Raw genomic sequence first — 13,767 nt, 5'->3', positions numbered from 1 at the left:
TCAAAAATGCAGTACAAAGGCTAATATTTATGGATGTGCTCAATTTAAATTTTGGTCCAGTTTCTTTTACAATGCAATTGATACTTCAGATAACAGTAGATGAAAGAGCTTAGAGGGGGAAAAAAAACCCTTATTTTTCCAGTCTGCTTGCACAGTGCATCTAACAACACATAGTGTATAAGCACTTTCACTGTTTCTCAAAGGTCATCCAATTTCCCCCAGTGCTTGTGTAGGTCCTTCTCTCAGCAAGAGCAGCAAAAATATAAAATACTGTTATAATAGAAAAATGTGAAGGTAAAACCACAAACAGCGGCAGGGAGAGCCAGGGGCAGGCACAAAACCAGGAACAACACTGGACCATCTATAAAATGGTTCAAGTTGATGGAGTCTCTGTAACCCATACCTGCACATCCATTTCCTCTAAATATATCAGTGTTACTAGTCTGTCACATTGATGTTACTATGATTTCAGTGGAGCTTGCTGCTGAGGCTCTACAGAAGGTTTCAGGTCCTTCTTAGTTTTTGTTTTGTAATTGACTCATCATGTCTAACTAAAATTGTAATTGAGACCTGTGACTATGTCCCATTGTGTAACACAGATTGAACTCTGCATCATGGCCAATAACTGTTGTTTTCCGGCAACCATCTGTTAGTAACTGAATGGCCTAATAACTAGCTAATTACAATTTACAAGTGCACAGTGAATTTCTGGTGACACAGGTTAGGAAGTGTACCTTACATATATCTAAATCAGAAGTACATCTCCTAATTTGCGTGAGAAGAAAGTCTCATTGCACCCTAACTACTCCTGAACACTGTGCCTTGGGGCCCTGGGTCCGGGCTGCAAACATTCACATGTCTAGCGCGTCTCAAAAGACCCCCTTCATGGCATCTTATCACAGCATATTCCTTATGGCCGTTCTGGCTGTGAATGGCAGAAATGCACTTCAAGAAGCCGATGGTGGCTTGTTCAACTCTACCACTGTGAAATCTGCGATTTCATGCTATGTGTTCTTTCAGTGCAGGCAAGGCCATATTATAAATTCTAGATGCTGCAACTTGTTTGATCTCCCACAGCACTTGGAATCAGTGACACAGCCTACTTCTTTCTCTGACCATTAGCCCCTGCAGTCCCCAGGGATAAAAATTACAGTAAGAAAGAACCATACTATCTCCAGCTTTCTATAATGTCCCAATGTACTAGCAGGGCAAGCTTTCCCCATAATCCTCTGTCCTGTCTCAGTCCTGTCCTTTGAGGCAAGAATGGTTAGCCCAGTCTCCATGGTCCAGTCAATCTCTGTTCTTTCAGCTGAAAGTGCCAGCAATGGGTGCCATTTAGATTTAAACATGGTAGTGTGTCTTTTGGGGTTCTAGTCCATTAGGTGCCAGCCTGATACCACCAATCTTGTTTCCCCAGGCCATCAGAACAGGCATCAGATGGTCACTATGGAACTGAGCTGGATTCAAAATGGTTGGCTCAGGAAGGAAAGGCTCTGTATCCCGTTACCTAGCCCCTTACACAACCAGCCTTCCTGGAAAAAAAAAGAACAAAAAGAAAATGGTTACTTTGCTGGATTTCTTAGGAGTGTGCAAGGCTGTTGCTCCTTTCTCCATTCAGATCCCTCCTGAAGACCCATGTCTACTGGTGTGCTTGCAAGAAACTGTATTTCCTCCAGAAAAACTAAGGCAGGGATGGTATCTTTCTCAATGCTTGTACAGCACCAACTGCAATGTAATCACTACATAAATGAACTAAATAAACACCAATAATGAAAGTTTACATTATGGGACAATATAGGTCCAGCTTTAGACTTCGCTTTGTTTCCTTAAATTGTTTCGTATGCGGACATAGACTCAATGGACATGGACTTCTGTATATGAGGGGACAAATACTTAAAAAATTTCCATTTTGTAAACTGCGTTGGGTGCGGAGTGCTGTACAGAACCCCGCTGCCTGCTCATGGCAAAGAGGATATACAAATGTGTCATTTACCAAATCGAGCAAAACACTGAATTGTTGTTTTTGGAAAAGCAGGACATCTCTCTGACCTACAGCCCCCCGCATCATCTGGAACCACACATGCTAATATTTAGTCCACTGACTGTTGCAAGTGTGAAAAGGAAACCTTCTTCATGCAGAGTTTCACAACTGGGGAACACAGGTCCGTGTGGTTTTTTCCACAGCTGCTTTCAGACATAATCAGGTATGGGTCACTGCTTTATCTATGCTTCTGCACCAAGAGAGCCAACTGTCTGATTCAGGGTAGAAATCCAGTATTTTTTGTAATAATTGTATGTGCAATTTTTCCCAAAGGAAAAGCAATTACTGTCAAATGCAACTACATTTTAAATATAATTGCATCCCACAAACATACATGTCAGAAGCAGAATAAGAGAAGGTTAAACAGTGACTTGCTAACACGGGGCTCTTTAACCTAGGAAACGCTTAAGATCCAATAGCTGGAAGTTCATATTAGACTAATTCAGACCAGAAATAAAGTGCAAATTATTATCAGTAAGAGTAAGTAATCACTGGAACAAGTTTCTATTGGGGTGGATGCTATATCACTGGGAATGTTTAACTCAAGACTGGAGGTTATCCTACAAGTTACACTCTCAGTCAAACAGGAACCAATTCAGGAAAGCGTTCAGGGCCTGTGGTATGCAGGAGATCAGATGCTGAATGACCCTTCTGGCCCTGAAATCTAGGACCACATTGCCTAAACCTCTTAATAAACGTGACTCAATGTTGCATGTCCTGAAGTTGTAACATAACCCTATTGCAGAGAGACTTCAGTAGGAGCAAACTTAAGCCCCCTGAAAAGTCAATGGCAAAAGTAACAAATTGGAGCGGGGCAGCACCCCGCAGACACAATCTTAGGACTTAGCCATGAAAGATACCATCTGTATCACACTTTCAAAGCAGCATTACAAATTGCTTGTTCCTTGTTATATTAAAAAAAAGAAAAGAAAATATATCTGTCCTCTTTCTGAAGCCTGGAGATTATCTGACACCGAGTGTCTGACCACAGCCTATTGCTGCGGGAAGCCTCTATTCCGTGCACTGAAATCCAGGCTAATTAGACAAGATGGAATCAATGGATCAGGTCAGGTAAACAACGTGAAGTGGCACCGCTCAGCATGTGAGTGCTGTACACATGACGGAGGAACTGTGCAATGGATCCAGGCTCCTGTGGGGTAAGTTTTCCTGGAGGTAATTGCTCTACCTACCAGACTGCAAAATCGTGAGTGGTAGCAGGGCCATAGCTGTGCTTTCCAAAGGCAAGGCAATGGTAATGGTCACTGCCTTCCTTCAGACAGAAGAGGCACAATGTAGGCAGCTGCCTGCAAACTCCTCCCCAGGATGCTCTGCCAGTGTCTCTCAGTATTTGGAGGGACTAATGCTAGGAGCAAAAGGGGATCTCAGGCTCTACATCCATTTATTGCTCGACTTCTCTGAGCTGGTTATTCCCAGCCAAAGGTGCGCGGCTCTTGTGATGCGGCCCCTTGCTGTGGGCAACTGGATTGAGAAAAGGTTTCCATTTTGTAAGGAGGATTATTTTAGTGTCATTTTGAAACAGGAACTAAAAAAAAAAAAAACAACTATACTGCTCCCAGAACCCAAGTGGCACAGAGGTTCACAGAGGCTTAGCTGCTTCCGCCGGCTGAATCATAACCTTATCTGCAGGGTGCTTTGTCAGTCACTCATTTATAAAAAAGTGCCAAACATCCAAGGCTAAAACCAAAACTGACAATGAAATGCAACACATGCTGGCAATAATGAGGAAGCTAACCTGCACAGGGTAAGAAGCAACTCTGTGCCAGGTTATACCCCACAGGAGACCACTGGTTTCAGTGCAGGGAACACAAAGGCAGGATTTAACTCCTGAATTTCCAAAGCAAAAAACAAAACTTCATCACTGCGCTGCTGCTCCTGGCTGAGACCGAATATGGCAGGTGGATCACATTTTAGCCTTGCCAGTGGATTTCGTGACAATTTTCCATCTGTTTCATGTGTACAGCTAGGAGCAGCAGGCAGGCCTGGCAGTTTTCTTTTGTGAATTAGCAAACCAAGCCAGCTCCTAATGGGAAACGTTCCTGGGGTCTGTCTGGGCCCAGCAGCGGTCTCCCTTCCCTTAGAGTAAGTAGCACTGCTTGCAGCTTGGCGCTGGACGCCTCAACGCGGAGCAGCTCGGGCACTCTGCGTTTCCTTTCTGGCTTTGTCATCTTTTCCGTTCACGATTCTTAATATCTTTATTAAAGACGAGGCCTGGTCAAAGAAGACGACCGGACGCCCATTAACGCAGGGCACCGCGGAAGGAAAAGAGAGGGGGGGAAAAAAGGTGGGGGGCAGACGCGAGGAGAGCCGGGGAACGAGTAAGAAGGCCGGGACGGGACGGGACGGGGCTCCGTGAAAGCACCAAGAGTCCAAGACGAGGAACGGGAGGTCGCCGCAAACGGGCTCCGTGACCCCAGAGCGGCAGCGCGCGGCAGGCAGAAGTCCTCCCGGCGGCAGGAGGCTGGCGGCGGCCCCGCCCGCAGGCCGGGCCGCAGCGCGCCGGGCACTCCAGCCTGGAGCCGCCTGGGCTGCCCCGGCAGGCGCTGACGTCACGCGCAGTGACACAAGCGGCGCCTCCCCGCCCCTCTCGCCCGCGTGGCCGCCGGGGCGGGGCCATGACGTAACTGGGGCGGCCATGTGCTCGCTGCCCACGTGGCCGCTGGCGCGAGCGCCCGGGGGGGGCGGGGCGCCGTGACCTTACAGCCTAGCGCCTGCGCCTGCGCCCGGCCCCGCGGGGGGGGGGGGGCCAGCAGGAGCCGCAGACCTGCGACGCGACTGGCAGGGCGGCGCCGCTGCCTGTGCTGGAAGGGACCGGCCCTGCAGTCTGGAGCGATCCCCCGCTTACTCCTGAACAGATGCAGCCGCCATTAATAAGAGAATGTACCCCCCCCCCAGTTATGTCCACCCGCCTTAGCACGCGCACTTCGCCCTCCTCCGACACAGACTTGCAACCCTTGTCCTGCTTCCAGTGACTTGCATTATTCCCCGGGCCAGCCGTTTCAGTCGCGCCCATGGAGTCGGGCAGACTCAAACCCCAAGTACAGATACTCCGCTGGGAGCAATTCTCTTCCCGTAAACCCACGGCAACATCTCTGGTCACCGGGTGCTTCTTGCCATCTTCTGCAGCTGCGTGTGCCCTCGGCCTTCTCCGATGACCTGTGCTCCCACTGGCCTCCCACGGGCTGCTTAGCTGCAGGGGGAGCAGAGGGACAGACGCCCATGTGCTGTGTGCACATTACCTGGCAGCCTCCCCATCGCTGCAAGCCATCCTGCTACCTGAACGGCCGGGGTTCAGGCAGGATGGGGTCTGGACACCGGAGCTGCTCGGCCATGGGAGAAGCACAGGGTTGTCGTGCTCTGCACTAGTCAAATCCTGCTGCAGGCTCTGCAACTGCTATCTCCAAAACCACCCTGATGAGGAAGTCACCTCAGCTGCCCTCTTTCTTGCTGCACGCCGTGGGATCTACGTGCGGGGAGCTAGCTGCCGTTTACTGTCGCGCTCAGATTTCCATAGATGGCAATCCAGGTTAGCTGTGAACAGAGCACACTTAAAACCATCTCTCCTACAGCAGAGTTCATTTCGAGCACTGCAAAGTGCTGTTGTGACACTGTCACAGGTCTCCTGGGTTTGTTGAAACCCTGGCTATTTTCACAGTTGAGAGAAGCTGAAGAGGTTTAAATTAGCACTCGCAACCTATTTAATACTAGCCCATCTGCATACCTGGCTTGGTCACCTTCCACAGTCGCTTCTTTGCACCCTACTCTTAGTCAGTCTACATCTAACGCAAGTGAAAGGTCACTCTTGGGGGAAAGCAGCTGCTTCCTTCTTTTCTAAACGCTTCATTCTCTCTCTCTTCCTCCCCTTGCATCATGCAATTCCCCAGACCAAAATGTAGTTTTCACAATAGGAAGAAATTAACAGCAGGTGCCCGCAGTGCTCTGACACCATGATGGAGACATTGTAAACTTAATGGAAGGATGAATGGGGATAATTACACATCGAGGATTTATTTTGGTTTGAAGCCATTTCTGTAATAGTGTGGCATCAAAACAACAACATGGAAACCGTCTGCACTTCTGCATTTTTCACTTGACAGAACAGCTAAATATGCCCCAGTTATACTCCCTTGACATGCCTTTTAATTTCAGGCAGGGGGAGTACAGAAAAGCATAGACGTCTTTTCCCCACACATCCCCCCAGCCAGTACACAGTTCTCAAGGCATCCATCCCCTGACAGGAGTTAGACAGATGTAAACCCGGTACGAGGCTGGTTTTGACTGCTACTCCAGCATGCGGAAATGACAACAGCTCTGCGAAGTAGAGTGGGTGACCAAAGAAAAAGGCAATTCAAAGGTAGAACTGAACTGAAGCCCTTGCAAGAGGATGGAAATTAAGGGAGACACAATGTTCTTCTGAGTCAACAGTTACATTTCAGACTCATGAATGCAGATTATGCTTCCCAGGCATTTAAGGACATGACCGTGCATTTCATTAACAGCCTGGGAATATTTATTCTCCTCTTACAACCAGCTCCATCATCAGGAAAGTGCTCCCTGTAACTAGTGCAAGAGCTTAATTTCCAGCAATTAAGAGCCGATAGTATGGATGCATGGAGCAGCACAGAACTACACCATTCCTCAGCCTCAGCGTACTTCACAATGGATCCAAGGTACAGAGAGTGCACCAGTCATCCCCACTGACACCCTCAAAGAGACTTTCAAGCCGCCTTCCAGAAGCACCAAATAAAAATTCTGCTTGAGCGCAGAGTCTACACAGAGCGAGATCTGCACTTGTATCAATATTCATAGAGTGTCAGCTAACAACGCCGGAGACGTCTCTGTTCGTGACATCGTGACTCTGGACTCAACTCCCGAATGCAAGAGTAGGCGATCACATAGCTCTGTCTCTGTTAGTGCTAATGGAAGCTCAGCTCCTAACTGACAGCAACCTGCTTTGGAAATCAAGTGAAAGGCTCCCGACTTTTCCGATGCCCATTAGCTGCAAAACGATTGCATCTCCAGAGATGACCTTTCTAAGGAACACTGCTTTGCGTCTTTTGTTTGCCGAGTACCATTAACATGTGTCTAGCTTCCATGCCCCGCGCCTCCCCTATTGAAGGCATTCCTCTTGGCAAAGACAGGGAGTGATTTAGGCTAATAAAAGCCCAGGGCTAAGTTATGGTCTGAGCCTAAAGAGGTGCTCAAATGATTCAACCATGATTTTTCTTGTTTCTTTTACCTTCATACAGAGCAAAAGACTTAAACCAAAGAAACCAAGCAACTTAAATGAAAAAGACACAAACACTGCATTTTAAGCTCCAATGAATAAAGCTGCTGGACACTGGGTCTCCAAAGGAAATCATCCAGAGGTACAGGTGTTCAGTACCTGCACAAATAGGATGTGAGAGCCCTTAAGTGAGTACATCCCTGTTTTATAGATTAAATGTGGTTTGAACTGGATTTAGCACAGCAACTTCCCAACCACAGGGCACAGCAGTGGGAGTTTCTTGTTAATTTACCACTCCTGCAAATATTAAATAAGGAAAAGGTGCTCAGTGAGTGAATACAGAGCCATGCAGATAAACAATGGCTTTTGGCCTTCACTGCTGACAGTGTCGCACACAAAACAGAACTGTAGACACGAACACCCGTACACCCGTGGCATCAACAGTCAGGCCTGCTTACAGCAGGACTGACCTTTATTTTTAGTTTCTCTCTACTCCCTCTCATCTCAAAGCCACTCAGAGCTTCCAGATCTGTAACTGGAAGCTTTCTGTCAACTTCTGCCCATGAGTATGTCATATAGGTAATCAAGCCTTATTTTCACATTCAAATCTTTCACAAGAAATACAAGTGCTTCAGGGCAGCAGGGAAACAAATGCTCAAAAGTAAAATTTACCCTCATCTAAGGAAACAGCACAGAGGTTACGCCAGATTTCTGCCAATTTTAACCCCCACTTCATCTGCCCCACTGCACCTGGGTGGATTTTTTACCCATACTGCACTGCTGTCAGGGCAAATGACTTGTGCTTAATAAGGAATTTCTGAGACCAGGATAAACAGGGGAGAAGATGCAAGAGATTCAGAGACTGCAGAGCTCTGGTGTGGACAAAGGATTCAACCCTGATTTTTCTTGTTCCTTTTACCTTCATGCGTACTCAGAGCAAAAGAGTTAAACCAAAGAAACCAAGCAACTTAAATGAAAAAGACGCAAAACACTGCATTTTAAGCTCCAATGAATAAAGCGTTTTTAACTGGGTGGCCTGCAGTAACAACCAGTCGCTGCAGGCTGCACGTACCTGGATGTATCGCAAGGCACTCCTTAGAACGCTGAGGTTTGAGGTCTTCTTGTCGTCTACGTTGGGGATGTTGCGTTTTAATGTCTCAAAGCATTCTTTCAAATGTGCACGTCTAAAGAAACAACACAGGTTGACTGTTATTCTAAGGGAACCGAAGGCAGATGACAATCTGGCTGAGGACTGCAGCTTCATTTGGGCCCCAATCAGGCACACTGTGTGACTTTTAGTCACCAGGACTCTCTGCAGGCTTAAAATAGAGTCAGCAGATCCAGTGGCAGGAGTAAGAGTCAAGTGCAAGAGACTGAGAATCCACTCCCTGATTTTCCAAATGCTGCATGATCTTAGGTAAAATATTCCATCTCCATACCTCTGCTTATCCTCCCACCCCTTCCCCGCTTGATCCATTTAGATTGTAAGATCTTTGGGGCAGAGACCATTTTCTGTTATATGTTTGCACAGCACAATGGGGCTCTGACCTCCATTGGTTGGGACCTCCTGGTGCTACTTGAATTCAAGTGATAAATAATAATACTATGCATGTAAGGATGGTGTTTGCACAGGAGCATAGCTTTGCAGTATTATTGTAATCCAATTATGTAGCTCAGTAAAACACAGTGGGAAGCAAAAGAGACAAAAATCAGCTAAAAGGAAGCATGGTAGTATTGTAAGATTCATTCAGGTCACTATGAATTTTGTTGAAAAAGACATTTATCTATAGGCTACGAGCAAAAGAGAGGGAGTTGCAATATAAAATGTGGCTTTCTACCCACCTGTTCTTCTCCAATTTATTATGCACTTCCCTGGTCCCAACCCTGTAACCCAAACAGAACAAAGATAAACTCAGTGTCAAGTTTAGAACTCTTGCCATTCAACTTGAGGTTTCAGCAGTGTGTGTGTATTTAGATGGAGGGGGAGATTTTAAAGACTATCAAAAGAATTTAGAAATTACCAGTTTCTATGTTATTTTTATATACACTATAGATCTAAATACACTGTACATATGATCTATTTTATATATATAAATAATATATAAATTAAACCGTATCTCACAGACATACACAGAATATTATGTATCTTCTGGACACTGGGTATACATAGGTTAATATATTAAGTGTATATATCAGCAGAGAGGGGCAAGATGCGCAGCTTGGTAGTATCTACGTTAACATGCATTTTAGGTATTTATGTAGCGCTAATCACTGTAGTATGCAGGCCTAGAGCCTGCAGCCAGGATTCTGACCCGTTTCTAATCTATATCCACCCACCAGTGGGGGTAGGATTTGTGCAGTCATAAATTAAAACATATGGCACTTGGTAGACATACTTTACATCTCTTTAGTTTTCCACTGTAACTGAAATAACATGGCCAAATTTAAATGTGAAATAACGAAATCAAGGAATTCTCCAGTCACCACCTGAGAAAAAGGATAAAGGGCTAGCTAGCTCCAGATTTTTGAAAGAGAGGGGGAAAAAAACAAAACAAAAAAACTTTGGGAAAAGCCAAATGGATTCATAAACACCATCTCACCTTCACAAAAAACGTATTATAGACTGTGGTTCTCAACCTTTTTTAGCTTTGAGGCACTCCTTGATAGACTTGAGGCACCCATCAGAAAATGCCAGTTCTCAGTTTTCACTCATTTTTTGACTACAGAAAAATAACAGAGCAACTCTTTCTGTCGCAAAGAACTCAGAAAGACCACAACATGTCAGAATACTCTTAAACACTATGGATTCCTCTTTAAAATCCCTGGATTTATCTTGTGAATCGTGTTTTCACACCTAACGGTGCTAACATCGTGTAGCACCCCCCCCCCCCCCCCCGGCACTCCTGAAAGGATCTCAAGGCACCCCAGAGTACTGTGGCACCCTGATTAAGAATCGCTGTCTTAGTTGATCAGGCACAACGACAATGGGCCATATTAGTAACAGGTAGAGATGTCATGTATCTTCCATATAGTCTATACAAAGGGATTATTTACTTCTGATTAAAAATAGACTGGAAGTAAAGTAGTGGGTTGGAATTTTTTTTTTTTTTAAATAAGGGCCAGAATTATTCAATCAATTAAAAATAAATAGCCAAGGGCCTTTTCCGTTGAAACATTTATGAAGTGAATAAACAATTTCTCCATATGCATGTGGCTGGAAGACAAGGGGAGACAACAAGCATGCACCTGGAGGTGTCTGACCTAAATGCATTCACCAGGGCAGCATTTACAAGCCAGCTTGCTCAGCATATGGGCATGTGCTCTTAGGCTATATCTAGCTTGGAGCTCTTTATCACTACAGAAATACTGGTACACGACACCAACTACTGCAAAGCACTTCTAGTGTGGGTGCAAAGTTGCACTGTATATTAGTATCGAGTACCAGGATAGGAAAACCACCCCCAGGAGGGAAACAAGCTGTATTGGGAAAAGTAATAATTCTGCCAGTATAACTGCACCTACGCTGGGGTCTTCTGCCAGCACAGTTATATTGGGCATGAAACGCACCTCTTTATACCCCCTGACTGAGATAGTTCAGCCAGCAAAAAGCTATAGGGCAGACATGGCCTTAGATCCAGACAAGCCTTTATGTAGTACAGAACTTAATAGCTTTGTTGTTCTGGAAACAAGCACATCAGTTTGAGGCCAAATGGGTAAGTGTCGTGCACACTGTAAGAAATCTCTAGGAACAACAGGCATAGTCTGGAGATTGTTTGCCCTTCATTGGGATGTCCTACAAACTGACCCAAGGCCCACAGCTTCAGTGACCAATTTTGAAGCCGTACTTTTCCAGCTCTTATAAAAATGAAGTTAGCTTTACAAAATGAGAACACAGACTTGATTCTCCAAAGGCAGACACTCAAAGATCACCTATATCAGAGGAGAAATCACTAGCACTGCTATCATCAGGGGTCAGCATATGCCCAGGTGGCTAGTTATACAGCTTGCTGGCCACTAGCACAACCCTTCCTAACAAGCAATCCTGACAGTGGGATGGACACAAGCTATATGTGCATGATACTTGAGATCACTACTCGTTTGTTTAGTAGGCTCATCAGGCATTTTTGCACTTGGCTTCTGATAATAAGACCCTAAATACCATAAGCTTTCTATCTGGAATTTTAATAATAGTTTGGGGGAGAAAGAGCTTGCTTTTTTCCTTTCTTTTCCCCAGAGAAACAGGCGGGGGACAGAAACATCTACATGGATACATCGACATCTATGGATCCTATCATTTCCTTTATGCCTCAGGAGCAGGGGAGGTATATATTTCAGCCATTATCCTTTTAGTCGATAAAAACCAGGTCAATATTACTCCTTAGTCATCCTGCTCAGCAACACCAGGGATTCTCTTGCCATAACCAGGCAGAATTCACAGCCCTCCATTCCTCCTCTTTTATCAGTCACATTATAGCAAGGCCAAGAACTGATGCAGAAGGGACCAGAGAGCACAGGATATAAATAAGGGACTGCAGAATTTGGAAACTCTTGATTATCAGTTCAAACCCAGCCAGCTTGGTAATGAGCTAAGGGACAAGGCCAGCTCTTGGCTTGGACAGAAGGTTTTTGTTTAGCCGCAGTCCAGGCTATGTGGAACCACATCACTTCTGACACCTTTGCAGGCAGTACAGCAGAGGCATTGATGACTGAGTGGACCATAGAGACCTACCCCTAAAAACAGAGACATATTGGCAGGTCAGCATCAGAGAAGCTTGCAGAGACACTACCTCTGCTGTGCCTCTTAGAGAGCAGACTTCACTTATCACTTTTAGATAATGTTGTTTGACAGCCTCTCCTTTTAATTCTTGAACCGAGACACTGACCTCAGAGAACTTATCCACCAGGGAAATCAATGTGCCTGTTTGCTCTGCTCCTTTCCGCACATCCACCCAGAATGTTCATTTTCTAAGCAGGATGCCCATGTGCTCACCTCTTACTTAACTAAAGTTTATCATCCACATTACGTGAAGAAATAACCAAAATGTTGCCTGCACTAGGATACTAAACTAACTGCAACCAAATCTAAATGTGGCTGCTGCACTCAGGATCCTGGCACAGTTTCCCCGATATGGCTTTGGGGCTGCAGATATGGCTTTGGTGCTGAACAGTGTCAGAGACCTCTTGGATTCAGTAGGGTAGTCTAGGGAAATTGGTTTAGAATACAGCGCTGGGCCAGATGAAAATCCCTGTGTACTCTGATCAGGGCAAACCAGACTAAAGCCTTACTACCAACAGATCTATTCAAATACCCATTAAGCCTGCATGGCACTAATCTGAGATCCCTCCTCAAAGCAACCATATCTTAGGGCTAATACAGCATTCACAGGTCACCTTTCCCCTCACCTTCAGGACACTCCATGGACCCTATGTCACTAAAACACGCCCCCGTTTTTAAGATGTTTCCTGAAGTTTCCGTGCACTCACCCTCCAGGTCGCTTCTTCTGCTCATTTGGTTTGGCCTCTTCTGCTGGAGCCAGCTTAAGAGTGTTGAGCTGTGAGGTTGGTGCCTGATGCTGCTGCAGAGGTTGATGCGGCTGAGTCTGGGGCTGGATGGGCTGCTGCACCATGTGGTGTTGAGAGATGGCCAGTACTGGCGTTGCATACTGCGGTAACTGCTTGGGGCTCCCGGAAGAGGGTGTAGCAGCTTTGACGTCAGGAAGCAACGGGCCAGACGGTCTCTGTATAACAGGTGCAACTGAAGACGCTTCCTTGCTGACACTGGGAGTGCTTACAAGGGGTTGGTGGCGTATGAGCGGAGGGGACAGGGCGGTCTGGGCTGCTTGCTGTGGGGGGCTTGTGACGACAGGGATGGGAATGACGGATATGGGAGCAGCTAGCGGCGGAGGTGGGGGAGGAGGTGGCGCTGGTGCAGGGGGAGAAATGGGCACTGCCGGGATTTCGTTGCGCAGCTCCTCGGCGTGAATGGCATGGTTAACCCTTGGGATGCTGGCCTTCTGCTCCTCCTCTCTTTCTAGACGGAGCTTTTCATGCTTTTCGTTTTCTTCTGTAAAAGAAAGAAACAGTATCAGCAGGGACTGATATCATTTACACAGCATTTTCTAGCCAGGAGCCTCTTCTCAGAGCTGCTAAGTACCATCATCCTCATTTTGCTGATGAGGCTCTGAGATTGGAAGAGATTTGCCATGGCCAAGAAATCAGTCGGTGGCAGAGCCAGGAATGGAGGCTCTCTCGTGACTCCTCATCCTGTACTCTGGCCACTGGACCATGGCCTCCCCTCCAAACATTTTTGCTCTGTTCAGGCACAGATTATTAATCTATAACCTGGGCTACCTTCAGAATCAGGTCTTGAGCACAAATGGCTGATTGACAGCTGAGATTTTAGAGTCTGGCACAGATTCAACAACAAACCAACCAGACAGTCAGGTGGGAGAGCAAAGGGTTTTGTCCTAGACCAGCCCAT

General features: G+C 46.2%; 1 protein-coding gene across 3 annotated transcripts in view; it reads right to left on the bottom strand.

Annotated features, from left to right (window-relative positions):
- MNT (MAX network transcriptional repressor) overlaps positions 1 to 13,767 on the bottom strand; it is a 65,132-nt gene that overhangs the window by 26,876 nt on the left and 24,489 nt on the right. For 2 of the 3 annotated variants that reach the window (XM_090025857.1, XM_090025859.1), the window contains exons 2-4: positions 12,771 to 13,350; positions 9,129 to 9,170; positions 8,359 to 8,470 (exon numbers count right to left, since the gene is read on the bottom strand). In XM_090025857.1, the coding sequence (XP_089881983.1) occupies positions 8,359 to 8,470; positions 9,129 to 9,170; positions 12,771 to 13,350 (734 nt within the window). The remainder of the gene's footprint in view (positions 1 to 8,358; positions 8,471 to 9,128; positions 9,171 to 12,770; positions 13,351 to 13,767) is intronic. The other variant, XM_090025858.1, reaches the window with a different exon arrangement.

The sequence above is a fragment of the Crocodylus siamensis genome, chromosome 13 (assembly GCF_052110815.1).
Source record: "Crocodylus siamensis isolate JL-2025a chromosome 13, ASM5211081v1, whole genome shotgun sequence".
NCBI lineage: Eukaryota > Metazoa > Chordata > Crocodylia > Crocodylidae > Crocodylus > Crocodylus siamensis.
This window is presented reverse-complemented; position numbering and strand designations above follow the sequence as displayed.